The sequence below is a fragment of the Xenopus laevis genome, chromosome 6L, assembly GCF_017654675.1.
Source record: "Xenopus laevis strain J_2021 chromosome 6L, Xenopus_laevis_v10.1, whole genome shotgun sequence".
In the NCBI taxonomy this organism is placed as follows: domain Eukaryota; kingdom Metazoa; phylum Chordata; class Amphibia; order Anura; family Pipidae; genus Xenopus; species Xenopus laevis.
The window spans coordinates 129528303-129547713 of NC_054381.1; the positions used below are offsets into that span (position 1 = coordinate 129528303).

General features: G+C 40.6%; 1 protein-coding gene across 1 annotated transcript in view; it reads left to right on the forward strand.

Annotated features, from left to right (window-relative positions):
* Nucleotides 1–5046: 5046 nt before the first annotated feature.
* Nucleotides 5047–19411, forward strand: part of LOC108704834 (potassium voltage-gated channel subfamily B member 2-like) — a 142616-nt gene continuing 128251 nt past the window's right edge. Inside the window, exons 1-2 of the mRNA XM_041566493.1 lie at nt 5047–5554; nt 14776–15473. Coding sequence (XP_041422427.1) covers nt 14895–15473 — 579 coding nt within the window. The 5' untranslated portion in view covers nt 5047–5554; nt 14776–14894. The remainder of the gene's footprint in view (nt 5555–14775; nt 15474–19411) is intronic.

The window sequence follows — 19411 nt, forward strand, 5'->3', positions numbered from 1 at the left end:
AGTAACTTTAGGTAGATTTAGGGAGAATTAGTGGAACAGGGGTATAGCTGCATTGTACAGTCTGTCCCTAAATGGATTCCCACAGTATAAAAGCAGCAAAGCACCCCAATTTTTAAATTTCCAAATCTAACTTTAATAGAGTTATATTAATAAATACATTTATTGCTCCTGCAATGCTGCCCCCCCCCCCCACCGGCTTACCTGTCGGGACAGGAGGCAGGAACACTATTGCGGAGAACGCAATTGCGCTCTCTCGCAATAGTACAGACGAATTTCCAGTTTAAAAAACGTAAATTCGGCTCTTAAAGGTGTAGGAGCGGCTTTTTGCCAGTATCATCAACGGAATTGGGTGACAATAATGACAGGTGTTGAGAGGGGTGCTTAGCACTAACTGTGCTCTGCAGAATAGACTGGTGTTCTTGGTGGTGCAAACAGTACTCATTATACATTTTATTATTATGTTCTGTACAGGTGCTTTGCCTAATTTCAGCATCTGGGGAGAAAATAAATTCACGATAATATAGGGGCCCCTACGGGTTAATCTGCCCTGCAGCTTTAAGGCCCCCACCTTTTTCTTAGAGTGATCTGCCAGGAGAGGTGTGACAGCTTCCTACTACATTGCACTATAGTGTGTGTAAGGAGTGGCCTTTTCCTCTTTCTCCTCTGGATGCTGATCCAGCTTGGTGTGCTCAGAGGGGCTGAGTACAGAAGGCCCAGAAGAAGGAATGTGTCCAAGTCGGGGACCTGGAAACCCTGGGATATACTAGGGCAGACTTGTCATAGTCTCTCTAAGAGAGAAAGGCAGAGAGGTTAGAGAGAAAGAGCAGCTCTGAGCTCCAACATAGGAGTGATAGATTGGAGGTATCTCTCCCAGGCCATATTGCCTGTAGTATAGGGATCCCAGCGGAGAGGGAATCAGGAGAGAGTGATTGCCCTGAGGTTGATCCAGAGACCACTACTGGAATATGTTACAGAGGTAAAGTGGGATACCTGCCAAGTCTGTCCCCAGGGAGTGTCAGCCTGTGTCTGCTCTAGGTGAGCCTGCCTGCAGATCTGTGCGATCTCTCTATATGTTGTTGCCTCCACTCATGCGTGAGTAGAAACCTGATGTCACTTGCCTCGTGCATAGTAATAAAACTTGTTCCTGTTTTATTAAGAACCTTCTGGCGCCTAAGTCTTTTGTTATTGCACAGTAGCCTGTGGGAGTTGTAGTTACACTACACCACACCTTTAATCTTCCATATAGCGAAGGCCCTAACCTGAAGTGTTAGAGTCACGTGTAACCCATGCTCTATTGCACTAGTTGGTGAATTAACCCTGGATGGCCCAAATAGGTGTTACAATAACATGTAGAGCTGGGCAGATAATATAACACCTGGAGCGTCACAGCAAGTTTATGCAAATATGGCATTTACATGAATGGCAAAGCCAGCTGAATTCATCCAGGAGTATTCCGTTTCACCTGTATTCATTGTCTTTCACCCCCTTCCTTTCAAACATATAACACTTCACTCCTATTTTCCACACCGTTTTGCAGCAAATAATAGGATAATCCATATACAGGCATGGGACCTGTTATCTAGAATGCTCGGGACCTGGGATCTTTGCGTAATTTACATCTCCATAACTTAAGTCTACCAAAAGAATAGAGCATTAGAAGATGAGCCCTTCTGTATAGCACAGGATCCAGAATGCCCAGGACCAGGGATTTTACAGATAACTGATCTTTCTGTAATTTGGATCTTTATTCCATTTGGAGCTTCGTACATTTTGAGTCTACTAAAAAAATCATGTAAACATTAAATAAACCCAATAAAATTGTTTTGCTACCAATAAGTATTAATTATAAATTAGTTGGGATCAAGTACAAGCTACTGTTTTATTTTTACAGAGAAAAAGGAAATGATTTTCAAAACTGTGAATTGCTGTATTTGATTAAAATGGAATCCATGGCAGGTGGCCTTCCGTAATTCGGACTTTTCTGGGCATCCGGATAACAGATCCCATACCTGTATTTAAAATCAGATGGTTGCAGAAGAATAGCACCTGGAGGGTTGAGGAGTAACTGAAGGGTTAAGATTCTCCTGGCCTGGGGTGAACACAGTCCTTACATGTGGCCAGAATATGCCTTTATAAACATCATTGTGTAATATTATTGGTTATAAATACAATGCAGTGTGACAGCTCTAGCGGGCAGCTGGTGTTGGATGATTAGAGGGAGGCAGGATTACACTGGGAGTTATTTGGTGACGTTATTGAGACACACTCCTTGATAAATGTGAACACACAAAGGGCTTTCCTGGCAGCTTGATCTTTGGGATTCCTCATTCTGCCAGTGCAGTGTATTATGAGCAGTGGCACAGAACAGAGCCACCCCCCTGCACATCAGCACAGACATATATTCCCCTAGTTGAAGGATATACAACCTGTACCTGCATATGCTAAACTACAACTCTCAGCCTCTCATGACAGCCAAAGTCTGTCAAAGTCTACCAATTACAGAAAGATTAAGGGGGCTTATCTGACATATATATGTATTTGATTATATGCTAGCAGCAGTCTATTATTAGCTTGCCCTAACAAAATATTCACCCTCCTCTATTGGGTGCAGGCAAAGGAGGAGCTGCTGGTATTGTATTACTGTCCTTGTATCGGGTCCCCCACTGGCAACTCACCGGGGATGTGTTCTTGTGTGTGTTTGTGTGTGTGTATGTGTGTGTATGTGTCAGTGTGACTCTCTTATTTATAGAAGAGCAGGCTGTCCACCATGCCACAATTTGCCTTCTCTGTATGCTAAGAGCACTGACACGTCCTACACTGGGGAACCATAACAACCAAGGCACAGGGAGCAGAAAGCAAGAACTAAAAGCAAATTCACCTTAACTCTTTAACTGCTAATGATGATTAGTATCTACCATATTTGCCCTTTCTTGCATTAACCCATAGCAGCTATTGCAAGAAATAAAGGCAAATTCGCTTTAAGCACTAATGATGACTAATATCGATAATATTTGCCCTGGCTTGTATTGACCCATAGCAGTCATTGCAAGAAATAAAGGTGAATTCACCTTAACCACTAATGATGATTGGTATTTACCATATTTGCCCTGGCTTGCATTGACCCATAGCAGTTATTGCAAGAAATAAAGGCAAATTTACTATTACCACTAATGATGACTAATACCTAAAATATTTGCCCTGGGTTGCATTGACCCATTGCAATCATTGCAAGAAATAAAGGCAAATTCACCTTAACCCCTTAACCGCTAATGATGATTAGTATCTACCATATTTACACTGGCTCGCATTAACCCATAGCAGCTATTGCAAGAAATAAAGGCAAATTCGCTTTATGCACTAATGATGACTAATATCTATAATATTTGCCCTGGCTTGTATTGACCCACGGCAGTCATTGCAAGAAATAAAAGCAAATTCACCGTAACCCCTTATGATGACTAGTATCTACAATATTTGCCCTGGCTTGTATTGACCCATAGCAGTTATTAGTTTAACCCATGCGTTGCTAGCAAGCTCTCCTGCTGGGGCATAAAATGCTTAAGAAAGGATTGAGGACTGAGTGAGCTTGCCTGGGTGCTGTTGGACATCCCAAGCTGTAGTATTTGCTCCAGTCTTATATTAAGTGATTATGGCTTTTGTATGTTAGTATTGATTTGAATACATCCTATTGTGCCCTGAATTGATCGAAGTATTAATGCTAATGTGTTTTCTAAGACTAGTTACAGTCCAGTTTCTTGCATTAAAGGGAAGGCCTCAGAGCTAAAAGCAAGTGCCTCAAAATAATTACAGTAGTTAGAGAAACAAGGTGTCCCAGAATATATTGTGAATAACTCACCAAATAGTAAATGTGGTAGGGGTGCACCAGCCCCAGACCCCCAGCTTTAGGGAAAGGCACCCCAGAAGATATGAAGAAAGAGCAGGGCCATCCGGCACTCAAACGGATCCACAGGACCAGAAAGAATTTTTTTATTATACAAGTTTAAAAAATGTATACTTGCATCTCCATCCGCCCTACGTGTTTCGTACCCACTGCGGCACTTAGTCATGAGCCCATCACTAAGTGCCCCAGTGGGAACGAAACGCATGTGGGGTGAATGGAGATGCAAGTATACATTTTTTAACTTTGTATAATAAAAAAATTCTTTCTGGTCCTGTGGACCCGTTTGAGTGCCGGACGGCCCTGCTCTTTCTTCATATATTCTGCCTCCAAATAATGTTTTATTTCCCTTAGCATGCTCAGTGGCATCAGTATGGCATCAATGTTTTAATATAATATGGCTCTGGCATGTAGTATATCCTTTAGATATTTAGGTGCAATATATCATTGGTGCCAGCTTGCCTTAAAGGGGTGGTTCACATTTAAGGTAACTTTAAGTATGTTATAGAATGGTCATTTCTAAGAAACTTTTCAATTGGTTTTCATTATTTATTTTTTTATAGTTTTGTAGTTATTTGTCTTTTTCTTCTGACTCTTTGCAGCTTTCAAATGGGCGTCGCTGACCCCTTCTAAAAAGCCAATGCTCTGTAAGGTTACAAATGTATTGTTATTGTTACTTGGTATTCCTCATCTTTCTATTCAGTCCCTCTCCTATTATTTTCGAGCCTCTTATTCAAATCAATGCATGGTTGCTAGAGGAATTTGTACCCTAGCAACCAGATTGCTTAAAATGCAAATTGAAGAGTTGTTGAATAAAAAGGCTAAATAACTCAAAAACCTTAATTAATAAAAAAAATGAAAACAAATTGCAAGTTGTCTCCGAATATCACTGTCTACATCATACTAACAGTTATCTCAAAGGTGAACAACCCCTGTTACCCCCCACTTTTCCTACTGCAACTGCTCCTCTGCTGAACCCCAGACTATTGACCTCTTCCTTGCAGCTGTGGGGGGGGTCCTCCACTCCCCAATAAATGTCAAGTAAAATGTGGTATAAATAGAGCAGTATATTCCATGTCAGAGCCCTAGGTGGCATGGCACAGGCTGCCTGAGAGTAAAGACTGAAATAGACGCGTGCGTGTAGTGAAGGGTTAAAAGCTGTTCTCAGAATAGGCTTCCCCCGACCCCCTCCTCCACCTCCTCCTCTCCAGCCTGTGCTGTTGCTGCTGCTGCTCGGGATTTCTTGGCTCTGAGGAAGAGACCGGCCGATCTGTTGCTGCTGCTGCTGTTGCTGCTGGTGCCCTTGGTGATGGACAGTGCAATCCAATTAGCTGTCACCTCTAGAGCCTGTCAGGCAGCTCCATGTGAAGCAGTGACAGTGTGAGTGTGTGAGTGGAGCTGCAGTTCCGTGGCACAGCCCAGTCTATCTCAGCAGCCTCAGGATGCTCCTCTCTGCTCCGTGCCGCTAAATCGCTTCTTTCTAGTGCAGACAGCTCTCAGCTTCATGGCTTTCTTCCTACTTTCCTTTGCTTGACTTCTTCTGCTGTAGAACTGACTGAAACAAGCTATGGTACTAAGGGGCTTCTCTCGCACCCCATCCAACAGGAGCACCCGGGGATGAACCACCTTCCTCTGGCAGAGATCACATTGAACAAGGTAAGTGGGTGAGGGCTTTCCCTAATCCCCCCATGGATATTGCTAATCTTACCATTACTTGCAAAGGAGCTTTGATCAGACAGAGTCATATGGCATCAGGTGGATGGACCTGCAGGGGTTCTTGGGATGCAGAAGAAATGCATTGTTTTCCTGCTAATGCTTAGTCTGCTCATAAAAGTGAATGTTCTTTTCAATGGCTGTGTGCATACAGTAGCTGTAGGTGTTCTTGTGTATGTAAACAATCACCCAGTGAGAATCACAGTTGCACATTTAACTTGCTACCGACCAGCCTCATCCACCCAACACACTCATTTATCAACACTGGGCAAATTTACCCATGGTCAGTAACCTATAGCAACCAATCAGCTGCAGGTAGAACAATGAATGCAACAATTTGATTGGTCGCCATGGGTTACTGCCCACGGGCAAATTTGCCCAGTGGTGATAAATGAGCTCCACTAGTGTCGGACTGGCCTACCGGGATACCAGGAAAACTCAGTGGGACCTTTTGCTTCTAACCATTTGGCCTATTTCATGGACATTCCATATTTCTTCATGGGGAAAAAAATGCTTAATAATGGAAGCATATAGTAAGTAGATATAAAAGACTAGGAGAATAAAGATGTTGAGTGAGGAGAGGATAGCTAGGAAAAGTGGGCCAACCAGTTTTCTGGTGGGCCCCTGGCATCCCAGTCCAACACCCCATTGGCATTGGACAGTATTAAGGGGGTTGCTGGGAGATATAGCTGGAGGACCAGAGGCTCATCATATCTGCCCTGGAGATTCTATATAAACTGTATGGTACAGGTATGGGACCTGTTATCCAGAATGCTGGACCTTGGGTTTTACAGATAAGGGATCTTTCCATAATTTGCATCTCCATACCTAAGTCTACTAAAAATAATTTAAACATTAAATAAACCCAATAGGCTGGTTTTGCTTCCAATAAGGATTAATTATATCTTAGTTGGGATCAAGTACTAGCTACTGTTTTATTGTTACAGAGAAAAAGTAATTAGAATGATTTGTTTATGGAATATGGCCTTTCCGTTATTCAAGTCCAAATAAGCAAATCAGGCGGCACTCTGGATAGGTTTGAGGGGGTTTATTGCAACATTAGGGTAACAGCATCGCCTTACGCATTTTGGGAAAGCATTCCCCTAATCATAGGATTCAGAGCTTTCTGGATAACCGGTTTCCGGATAACGGATCCCATACTCGTAGTTTAATCACTTTGCCTTGAAGAAGCAGGGCCAACGTTAGCGATAAAGGGGCCATGGGGCATCACCTCTGTATGAAGATCAACCAACAACCTTTCTTCAGTTGTTTTTAAACTACAACTCTCAGCATCAGTCTGCCAGCTGCCAGGGGTTTGCTAAGAGTTGTAGCTTAACAACCGCTGAAGGGCTGCAAGCTGAACATCCTTGATGTATGTGTTACACGACTGCTCATTTTCTCCCAAAGGCACCCCTTTAATACTGTGGTTTAAACCCTAAACTTGCTTTAAGTAAACTGCAGATAGATCTATGTACATACCACCTAAAAATTGCTGCTCTATGTGTTTTCAGTATGATCATCATCAACATCACGCTAGATTTCATGGGCTTCAGTTTAAAAGCTTGGGAAATGTCTTGTTCCCTCCTGTCTGCTTGTATTCCACTGCCACTCTGATCTGATCTGATAGGGAGCAGCTACTGTACATTTGGCACAATACGGAATATATGGACATCATATTAGGTGTAATAATCTGTAATATGGCAGGGCATCTGTGCATTGCATTAAGCACAAGGAATACACATTACAGTTTACACACATGAATTCACATCCCTGTTGCTGGTGTAATCCAAGCAAATCAACTTACATAACATTGAAGCTGTAAGAATCCCATCCTGTGGTTTTTTCAGTGCGGTTATACAATGTAAGTTGGATTTCAGCCTTTTCCCCCATTCAGGTTATAGGAAGAGCAACTGCCATAGGGGCAGAAAATAAAACCCCAAGTATTGTGGATGTTAAACATATCTCTATAACAACTAGGAGTAATTGGACTGGTTTCCAGATATTACATACATTATTAGCAGACTGTCAGTGTGGGGAATCACAGCATGAGTAAGTTGAGTGCAGCAGCAACATAAATATCAGGCAGAGGGACCTCAGTGACTCATTTGAAAAAAAAAACATTATTTTTTAAACCAGTTACCTTCTCATATTGTTGTATGCTCTGAAAAATATAACTGCCAGTAATATAGGTTATGCGCTTTATGGTCTTATTACGTTTGTTATGTATTGCACATTGCCCTTGGGGAAAAAAACTAGCAGAGTGCCTGGCACTGAATGGGTTAAACAAGCATTTGTTTGCTAATGTACAAGATACTTCCCAATGCCTTAATAAAGAATCCAAACTTCTATAGACTGATGATCTTCAAATAAAATTGTTCTGATGTTGAACTGTGGGCCGGGCATGAAGCAGTTACTCAAAAGCAGCAATTTTTCATAATACAGAAATACATTACAGAGATCCGAATAGTTTTTACTAATTTCAATGATTTGAAATGAATTGGGCACATTTAAGGAGTTTGGCAGCTTTATTTTTATTTCCTATATTATTACATATCATCCACTGTTTGTTATCATTTACATTTTTTATTGACCCATCATTGTGTACTGCAATAACTAGGGATTTTTGTATTCATTCGATACAGAATCCTACACAAAAGATACTTAGCGGAATGAATCTGAACGCTAATGTGCACAATAAAACATGTGCGACATTCCCATCATCAGAAATGAAATGTCACATGATAATAATGGTTAGAATTTAGTTCCCCAGTCAAATCTGAATCCTGGAAAAAAAGTGCTGACTACAAAATCCTTGGAGCACCCCTAGATATACCCAATATTGAATCCCTGGAGCACCCCTAACTATACCCAATACTGAATCCCTGGAGCACCCCTAGATATACCCAATACTGAATCCCTGGAGCACCCCTAGATATACCCAATACTGAATCCCTGGAGCACCCCTAGATATACCCAATACTGAATCCCTGGAGCACCCCTAACTATACCCAATACTGAATCCCTTGAGCACCCCTAACTATACCCAATACTGAATCCCTGGAGCACCCCTAACTATACCCAATACTGAATCCCTGAAGCACCCCTAGCTATACCCAATACTGAATCCCTGAAGCACCCCTAGATATACCCAATACTGAATCCATGGAGAACCCCTAGCTATACCCAATAATGAATCACTGAAGCACCCATAGATATACCCAGTACTAAATACTCGGAACACACCTAGATATACCCAATATCGAATCCTTGGCGCACCCCTAGCTATACCCAATATTGAATCCCTGGAGCACCCCTAGATATACTCAAAAACAAATCATTGGAGCACCCCTAGATGTACCCAATACCGAATCCTTGGAGCACCCCTAGAAATACCCAATAGCAATATACTGTATGATACATTAAAATGTCCAAATATACCAAAATGCAGAAGCATTACGATATGTATACAATCTATGCAAAAGCATTTATTATTAAAACAGTATTTATTTCAGTTGGGTTTCCCAGCTAGTATCAACATCCTGAAAAGTATGTACCTTTCCCTGTAACTGTAATTGAACAGCGAACTGACCCAGTGGCTATGTTATCCCTCCGGATAAGAAAGCTGACACTATTGACTTCACTTCTAGCCATTTCCAGTATGTTTGGAGTATTCTAATACTTGCTCTAAGTGTTATTTATATAAATTTGGGCTCCATGCACAGACCTCTGGCACCAGTGAGACACTTTGTGGAATTTTGCAATTTATTTTCTTGCTATTTCTTGCCATGATTATAATAATATTTGCTGGCAGTGTTTGTAAGGCTGGACATTTCACTTGTGCCAGTTTGACAATCGCTTCCTCTCCATTGCTTTAAAGACCCTTGGGTTGAGAAGACAACCATATAAATATATACATAACATTACTTATTACATTACACTATTAGTACCAAAATGTCTCTAAGCGCATGCTGGTCTACCAGATCACAAGGGCTATATAGTATATTGTACACTCTAGGGTGAGCCCTTGCTATATAAAGGAGCACTGAAGCTCACCCAGCTAGTGTGTATATAATCTAAATAATACTCTTCTGCAAGACAAAACAGGTGCAGGAATGGCAACTTCTTGTTTATGGGCCCATCACTTCCGATTTACTCTCACACTTAAACTCCATATCTAAGTACACCATGCAAGATGCCCCATAAGACAACCTAGGACATCCTTGTCTATAATAATTTAGCAAATGTTTCCATCTACCCTGACTAGACAGTATCCTCCATTAGCTCCATCAAAAATAAGAACACTACTCTCATATGACTCATTGAATTAGTCCAGGTTCCACTTAGACATTCACTGGAGTTATAGATGGATGAAAGTAGACAGGACCTGTCATCTACTAGTAGAAACATCTATTCCACGGAGCACCAGTGGGGTTTAATTTCATTAAAATCAGTCCTTTATTGGTAGCATCTTAAAATACAGGAGTTTTTATGAACATATCCCAATACAATACGCTTGACGCGTTTCGTGGTTACCAGACACTTTATCAAAAGCTATAAGATAAAGTGAGTGGTAGCCACAAAACGCGTCAAGTGTGTGGTATTGGGATATATTTATAAAAGCTCCTGTATTCTAAGATGCTACCAATAAAGGACTGTTTTCATTGAAATGAAACGCTGCTGGTGTTCCATGCAATAGATGTCTCTACAACTGTATGTGGCCTTCCAGGGGCTGGGCTGCTTGTTGTAACACGGTATGGGTTGAGATCCGGACCGGTGAGTGTTCCTGGTTTGTGCTGTTAGTTCCTGTAATCTACTATGCCTAGGTAGATAAAGCAAGTACATGTCACTAATGACAGGTGACATATTATAGCACCATTTCTTGTCCTACTGTAGAACAGAAGGCACAGAGTTGATCCTGCATGATAAATATGGCACCTCTACAGGGACAGCAGAGAGGGAACAATTTGAATGAAGGAATGGGCAAGATATTGAAAGGGAATTTATGGGACTTTTAGCAAGTGCCTTTTCATTCTCTGCGCTATATCACTGCCCGATGCAAAATGCTTCCTTTATTACCAGACCATCATTGTTAGTTGCTATCACAGAGGTCCAGCAAAATACATAAGACTAGTGGAGTCTAGTCTAAAGGAATGTAAATTGGGTTAAAGAACCAGAGAGCCAGCCTTAAGGTTAATGGAGCTCATACAGGATATGCAGGTATTGTAGGTACACCACGACAATTAGAAGAACAGCGTGCAATATTAATGGAATATGATACCTTGACAGGTAGGAAACCATCAAGCAACATTGATAAATTGTAAGTATAACTTTTCTTTTGGTGCTCAGTAACTGGCTGATATACTGTATATCATGATATCCATCTTACTGTCATCTTATTATCATTTCAGTGTCTCCCGTCCCTATGGGACAACGGGCAGCTAGACTACTATAGGGATGGGAGACTGAGCATGCAGGTTGGTATCCCAAATGCGAGACTGGCCATAAAAAAATGAACATTAAAAAAAACCTTGAATTTCCCCTCTCATTGCATTTTCTGGTGTTCACAAAATGAGTGCCATATTTCTGGTTTCCAGGCTTGCAAATAACCTCAATCCTCCACTAACCAGGGGGAAGAATAAGAAAGGGAAAGACAAATGTTGCAGCTCCTTGCACTCAACTCTTATACATAAAAGAGCCGCACAGTCACAGAGGCAAGTGCTCATTATATACAGTAACTCTGCGTATTAGTTCTGGAGGAAAAAAGATACCTTTCATCAAGCATAATATTACATGTTCAATGACACTACTGAGGGGTGATCAAATTGCAGTTCTCTCCGTTTCATGTTGGACTTCAAATTTCCATCATCCTCAACCACCAATAAGGTGTGCCGCATTGAAGGGACGGCGACCTAAAAATAAGGCACATAATACATCTCTAGAAAAGAAATAGCCACACATACAGCAATAGGAATAGATACTCAAAGTGCAGGAATTTACCGTCAGTACTGGAATATCTATGCCTGAGCACACAAAGGGTCACTAAAGTGGAGGTTTATAATATGTCCCATTGGGAGGACAGGAATAGCCACTGTGCAGGTTTATTGATCAGCCTTTTTTTTTACCAAACACAATAAACAAAGTGCCCTGTGGTAGATGTGCTGCAAATTATTAATGAATTACATTTTGGCGACTGTACATATGTTTTTCAAAGCCAGGTAGCCAGCATTTTCTACTAAACTGTGTCAGTGTTATTCAACTGTACAACCAGACCACCACAAATGACACTGTATAAGGCAAGGGGGCATATTAAGTATTAGGACGCTATTACAGGTATCTGTTATTTTGACACCTGTAATCCAGAAAGCTCTGAAATACAGGATGGCCAATTATTTATCCAAATAATCCAAGGTTTTAAAAAGCATTTCCTTTTTCTCTGTAATAATAAAATAGTACCTTGTACTTGATCCCAACTAAGACATACAGTAATTAATCCTTGTTGGAAGCAAAACCAGCCTATTGGGTTTATTTAATGTATACATGATTTTTTAGTAGACTTAAAGCATGAAGATCCACATGGAATGAAGATCCAAATTACAGAAAGATCCATTATCCGGAAAACACCAGGACCAGAGCATTCTGGATAACAGGTTCCATACCTATGCTATACAGAAGGGCTCATCTTCTAATGCCAGTGCTCTATTCTACCAACAGTGTGCTAGTTTGCCAATTGCACTGACTTTTCAAGTACAAGGCTCACCATGCTGTGGTGCAAGAGATCTCTGTACCTTGCACCTACTAGAGCCAGGTGATAAATAGAGAGCTCCCTGTGTATGTTGCACCTATAAGCTTGATGTTACGCAGCTTGAAAAGTGCAAGCAGGTGTGCTGTACCACTGAGGTGAGATACCTGGTGCACCCCACAAGTTACCTGGGGCGGCAAAAAGCTGCTCCTGGTAAATTTCCATTTTTTAAACCGAAAATTTGGCTCTTCTATTGCGAGAGCAATTGCGCTCTCTGCACTAATATCTCTAACGTTGCAGAGCCCCCTGGACCCAACCGGACCACCCCCCCCAGACGCCCCTGGAAAGGTGAGTGCGGGGGGTTGGGGGGCGGCAGCATGGAAGCCTAAGTGCAAGTTGCAAGCAATTTGCTAATTGGAGCAAATCTTTGTATGTACTGTGCATCTGCTGGAATTCTGGGAAAGAATATTGGATTATGGGTTAAATAACATGGCAATTTCCAGCACTTCTCAAGTAGCACTATAGAATAGGCCAGAAAAATCCACATATGATTCATTTAACTATTGTTTACATGATATACAGTGTGCAGGCAGACCCAGCAATAGATTGGGACAGTCATAGTCCAGCAAAGTTTTGTGCCAGTAATTCTCACCTATTCACACAAATGGAAATAACCTTAAACAGTGGTGTAACGAGATATTACTGGGCCCCACATTTTTCAGGCCCCCAAAATGTTTAGAGGTTGATTTGTTTTACCAATATTTATTGAAAGTGTATATGAATTAGGGTCTCGTGGGGCCCCTATACTTCCTGGGCCCCCCTGCAGCCGCAGGGTCTGCTTCCTCTATAGTTACGCCCCTGACCATGGGCAAAATATACTTATTGCAAACAGCCAGTACGCCAAGTTCCATGTCCAATCAAATCTCTCTAGTGCTCAGTTCTCCCTTTGATGTGACAGTTCCCATGATATTTATACGCAAGGAATGTTTTCTCTAGGTAGAGAGGGAAATTGGCAGACATGATAACATAGCCTGTGCTATTATCAGCCATGTTTAGGCTTATAATGCAGGCAAAGTCATTCCTCAATGCTGCACGTGCATAACTTCCCTGGTGCTTTATTTCTGTACTTCCAAATGGAAGTTTCAGAAAGTTCCTTCCTTCTGATATTAATTTTACAGGGAAATAACATATTATTATTGTTGCTCTGTGCATTTCCCTTAAATCAACAGTAAAGCCTTGAAGTCACAGCTTTTTGAGTGCACGGAGTATTCCATGTAAGCACATTTGCATTTAAACCCAGGCCCGGATTTGTGGAGAGGCCATCTAGGCCCGGGACTAGGGCTGCAGGATTTTAGGGAGGCAGCATGCTGCCCAACCACACCCACATTGGTTCAAAAACACTGGGGATGCGCTGGAGATACAATCATTTTTTAAATTTCCCATGCGACAATCCCCATTGCGCCTGTTCAGATGATGAAAATTTGCATGAATAAAGGGGAGGGGACAGGGGTGGTGAACGTCAGTGGGCCTAGGGGCGCCCACTATGTAAATCCGGCCCTGTTTAAATCCACGTAATAAAGGAAAGCTATTGTGCTAAGGCATTCCCAATAGGCTGCAAACAGCATCCCTGGCAGTCATAAAGAGTGCACTTTTGCTATTGTTCCCTATGGCAAGCAGCGTGACAGCTTTCACTGACATGTATAAACGCAATTATAGAAGATACGGAAGGCAAGCCATACTCATTCTAATTCTTCCTTTGCTTTCCTTTATCTCTAGGTATAAACAGTGGCAGTGTGTTTTGCTTTTAAGGCTTCTTGAACAGTAGTTATTAGCTCATATAATACGTAGTTGTGTAGATTGTAAGGCTTGTGGTCTCATTTGTTGTGCCATCCATCAAACACTTTTTCTAGAGGTGGACTTGGACCACAGTTTATGGTCTCATCTCCTACGGCACACTATTGATTTCAATAGAATAAAGCAGGAGTGCCCATACTTTACTAATGCAAGGTCTACTTTTAGTGATGTTGTCCCATTATGATCTACATCCATAAAACCATTGTTAGCATTCTGTTCCAAGGAAAATATTATTTAAATATTTATTTCTATTTCTTATGTTACCTTAACATAATAAATATCTGAATAAAAAGAATGAAACAGGAGGATGATATAGACAACCTACTGATCACCAGCTAAAGGTCTACTGGTAGATCCCAATCTACCTTTTGGGCACCCCTGGAATAAAGGGTTTGGTGGAAGTATAACTAAAGTATAACTTAGTTTTATGGTTCCAATGGCACTGTAAAAAGGTATTTATTCTTTTCCCTGAAGCTGATACAGTATGGATGATGCAGTACATGTTTTAAATTTAGATTTATATGTATTTTCCTCCGAGGCTGACAATATCAGATGTTTCTCTGTTTCACAGCTTGATGCACTGAATTATCCATCTTGCTGGGAGTCTACACAAATATTGTGAGATCTCATCTTTTTCCCCATGACCGTCCAGTGAAAGAAACTGATATAACCACTCGGTTTCATCCAAACATGGCAGAAAAAGCCCCCCCTGGACTCAACAGAAAAAATTCAAGGTCAACACTTTCTCTTCCTCCAGAGCCGGTGGAGATAATCCGTAGCAAAGCATGTTCACGGAGGGTAAAAATAAATGTGGGGGGTCTGAACCATGAGGTTTTGTGGCGGACTTTAGACCGATTGCCAAGGACAAGATTAGGTAAACTGAGGGACTGCAATACTCATGAAACCCTCCTGGAAGTATGCGATGACTATAACCTCAATGAGAACGAGTATTTTTTTGACCGACATCCGGGAGCATTTACTTCCATTTTAAATTTCTATAGGACGGGAAAGTTACATATGATGGAGGAGATGTGTGCTCTGTCGTTTGGTCAGGAGCTTGAATATTGGGGAATCGATGAAATATACCTGGAGTCCTGTTGCCAGGCTAGATATCATCAGAAAAAAGAACAGATGAACGAGGAGCTGAGACGAGAGGCAGAAACACTAAGAGAAAGGGAAGGTGACGAATTTGATAATACCTGTTGTCCAGAAAAAAGAAAAAAGCTCTGGGACTTACTGGAAAAACCCAATTCATCTGTAGCTGCAAAGGTAGGTTGTTGTATTATGGCTCAAGGCCACATTATCCTTTGATAAATATGGGAATGGAAAATGTTAATTATCTTATTTTCAGGAATGTCCTATTTTCATCAGGAAATCATGTATTATCCCCAGATAGTTCAATATATCATGCTGATGATAATTCTAGAATATAAAATAGAGAGCATGCCAATCTTCAAGTGTTTTCTGGAATCCCAAAAGCCAACAAAATAAAAACTGAATAAAAAGTACTGTAGGTTGTGGAAGCAAACCAGAACACATTAAATTTAAGATCTTTTCCCCCTTTTTTACATAATTATAGGCATTTTCAGAAGGCCTCTAATAGCGTGTGTCCACAGAGATCAGAAATGACTTGACACTTGCCATTTCTAGATTAACAATGGAACCAAGCATTTGTGTAGATATTAAAATGCTGGTGGGGCCAGCAGCGGCATCCTGGGGGTCCTTGCTGAAGCGGCCTTTCTGATGCCACACCCCCCTTGCACCCAGCACGTACCGCTCCGAACCCCCCTGAATGGGCCAGGGCGCAATTGTGCTCTCTGCACTAGCAGCATGAACATTTTGATTTAAAAATCAGAATTTCTACTCTTAGGGGGTTATTTATTATCCGAATGTTAAAATCTTGAAAAATTTAAATTTTTAGAGATTTATTACACTGCTGCAAAAAGCCGGAGTTTGAAAATAATCCATCTCAGACCTGTTGAGGTCTCGTATAAGTCAATGGGAGAAGCTCCTATCCTCAATTAGAATTTTGAGTTTTCGTGGTCTGTGCTTAGTTTAGCCTGAAAATCTGACTTGTTCTGGTTTTTCAGGCAAAATCTTAAAAAATTAGAGCAATTCAGGAAAAAAAAAGCTGAAAAATTCGAGCAAAAAACCAAATAATGTATATTTGGGGTATAATGTATATACCCCAAATGTATATTAATACTATATATAAATGTATATCCTCCATTAAGCCAAAGGGACTTGCCCCAGTTCCATAGGCAATCAGCATACAATAGATTATATCCAAAGATATATATCCCAAGGCTTTTCATTAGTTAAAACAAAGTATGTATTTAGGTTACATTAAAATTATGATACATACTGACCCCACATGGCCCACCTTACGCGTTTCGTATCCTCTGGCACTTAGTCATAGGTGTCTCTATTGACAGCATGTTCCAACCAGTATTTAAACCCTGTTAACCCCTCCCATTTTGCTTAAAATCAACATTCAGTGGGGATTAACCCTGTTCTCTTAATATAAACACATAGCTTCCGCTGTGGGGCATTCGTATCCTATCCCATGTATCATTAGTTATAAATTAAAGTAACATATTTATTTTTAACAATCTTGGTTAAATTCTTGTACAGCATGTTATATAAATTTGCAAATATTATCAACTATAAAAGCCGTCACTGGATTTATTTCTCAAAAAAGAAATTTCCTCCAATGATATTACAGATAGTTGCAACGAGTCTTTGTTCTTGTCTAACTCAGATATAGCAGGTAACGACAAACTCATAGTTGAGTCCTAAGGGCAAAAGTATCCCTAAATGGAAAATCCAGAAAACCTCTCTCCTTTCTAAGAGTCTTAAATGGTCTCCGCCTCTCACTCCCAGCCTTACTCTCTCTATCCCTTGAATGGAGAAGGAATCTATATCCCCCCATCACATGTTACGAAGTGTCTAGTGATGTTGCTCTTTTCTGCTGTTCGAGGATTTTTTATCTGACTCATATTCCCTTGCCCTTTCCTTCATTTTTCTTGTCGTACAGCCGACATACTGTTTCTTACACTTCAAACATGTGATCAGATAGATCACAAAAGGGGTGTTACAATTAATGTATCCCTTAATATCAAACTCCCTCACCGTCACTGTAGATCTAAATTTCTTGGATACGTTCATATGATTACACGTTATGCATCTACGACTCCCACATTTGTAGTTTCCTGTTGATGCTAGCGGTCCCAGATCTTGTTTCTGTCCCTCTGATGTTTAAAACGACTCGGCGATAGCATGTCCTTCAGGGTATGAGCCCGTTTAGGGATAACATTAATCCCCTGGCTCAATATCCTGAAGAAGTGCTCATCACCATAAAGGATAGGCAAGAATCTTTTTATAATTTTTGAAATTTCAAAATATTTTTACTATATCTGGTGGTAAGTGCCACTTTTTCTGACCAGTCCTGATTTCTAATCCTATTCTCGTTCCCTTTAAGCAGATCTTTTCTATCACTCCCTTTTGCTCTCTGGAATGCTTTCTGTATAATGTTTTGTTTATAACCTCTCTCTAAAAATCTCTTCTGCATGTCTCGTGCCTGCCACCCAAAATCTTTGTTCTTGGAACAGTTTCTACGAAGCCTCAAGAACTGTCCAACGTGTATACCCTCGATTAACTTTTTAGGGAGACAGGATGAGGCACCCTGGCCAAAAGTCTCTGAGAACTGATGCTTCCTTGCCCTGCTTTTGTGTATCGTTTCATTGTAGTTCTTGTAGAAAATACATTTAGGAACAGGCAGTACCATCAGGACATCTACAACTGACAACTGAGAGTTGCAGTCTCACAAGAGATCGAACGAGAATGACGAGTGAGATTAAAAAAAAAGAAGAGCTGAGTTGATATAATATCACATCCAATCTAGACATGTAGCTGATAAAGAGGGTATTTATGTTCAGCAGCCAATATTTTTCCGTCTGATTACTCCGTTTTCTTCAGGCATTAACAGTTCTGAGTGGTGTTAGAGCTCCGTTCTGCCTCTGAGCTAGAACACACACACTTTAGAGCAGAATAGTAGGCGACTGCTCAAAGCAATAGAATGAATGTTGCCAAAGTGACAGATCTATCTGCTTTGATAAATTTTACAATCTGTAAGACTTTCCTGGCTGTTAGCAACAGTCGGAAAAATGTTTTGTAACTACAGGGAATTGCGAAAGTCAAATAATCTCATGCTGTACAATATAGCTCTTCACATTTATAAATATGTCTGAATACATACAAATACATCACCAAATATGGCTTTCATGTGACTGCCTCAACTTTAAATTGATTGTTACCTCCAGTTTCCTGTCTCCCCTTATGGAAGAAGTTCCTTACACAAAGTCAATTCCTCAATATGTTTATTATACTTTCCATAATAAAAGGAGAATATTGGGGATAAATTAAGACAAAAAAGAGACAAAGGAAACAAAATTGCAATAAGTTAATGACTATTTATTAATTCTTTCTTGAGGACTAGTTCAGGTGGGCTGAACAATCTGATTAATATTTTATTTGAAGCATTATTCATTCAGCATAGTAAATACATCCAAATATTACCACAAGGGCTGATGGAGAAGTCTCACAATCCCAGTGGGAATAAATAGCTCCATTAAACATGCATCATTAAAGTTCAGTGTGTACGTCTTCATCGTGCTTAAATAAAGGCATGGAAATATACATAACTTGTTTATTATGGAATCACTGACTGTGGGAGGTCGATATTTACATTTAAAACTGAAAATGTAAAACTGCAGAATTTATAAAGAAGATGAACTGATTTGTAGTGATGGGCGAATTTTCACAAATTTTTCGCCGTTTTGCGAATTTCGCTGGAAATTCAAGAATTTTTCGGCAAAGCGAAACGCCCCAAATTCGCCCACCACTACTGATTTGTGCCTCTGACTGACCTAACAATCTAGAATGAGTAGCAATATTTTGCTGCATTTCCTTTTCAGATGGAAAATGAAGAGGGGATGGGATGGATAAGGGGGTAAAGAATAAATATGGAAAATAATATATAATACAAGCACGATGAGACATTACGATTATGAAACGCAAAGGTCTCTGCATAACTGTAACCAATTAATGAGTACAAGAAACTGGAAACAAAGCCTATACAGGTATAGGATCCCTTATCCGGAAACCTGATATCCAGAAAGAATTACGGAATGGCTAATGTCTCCCAT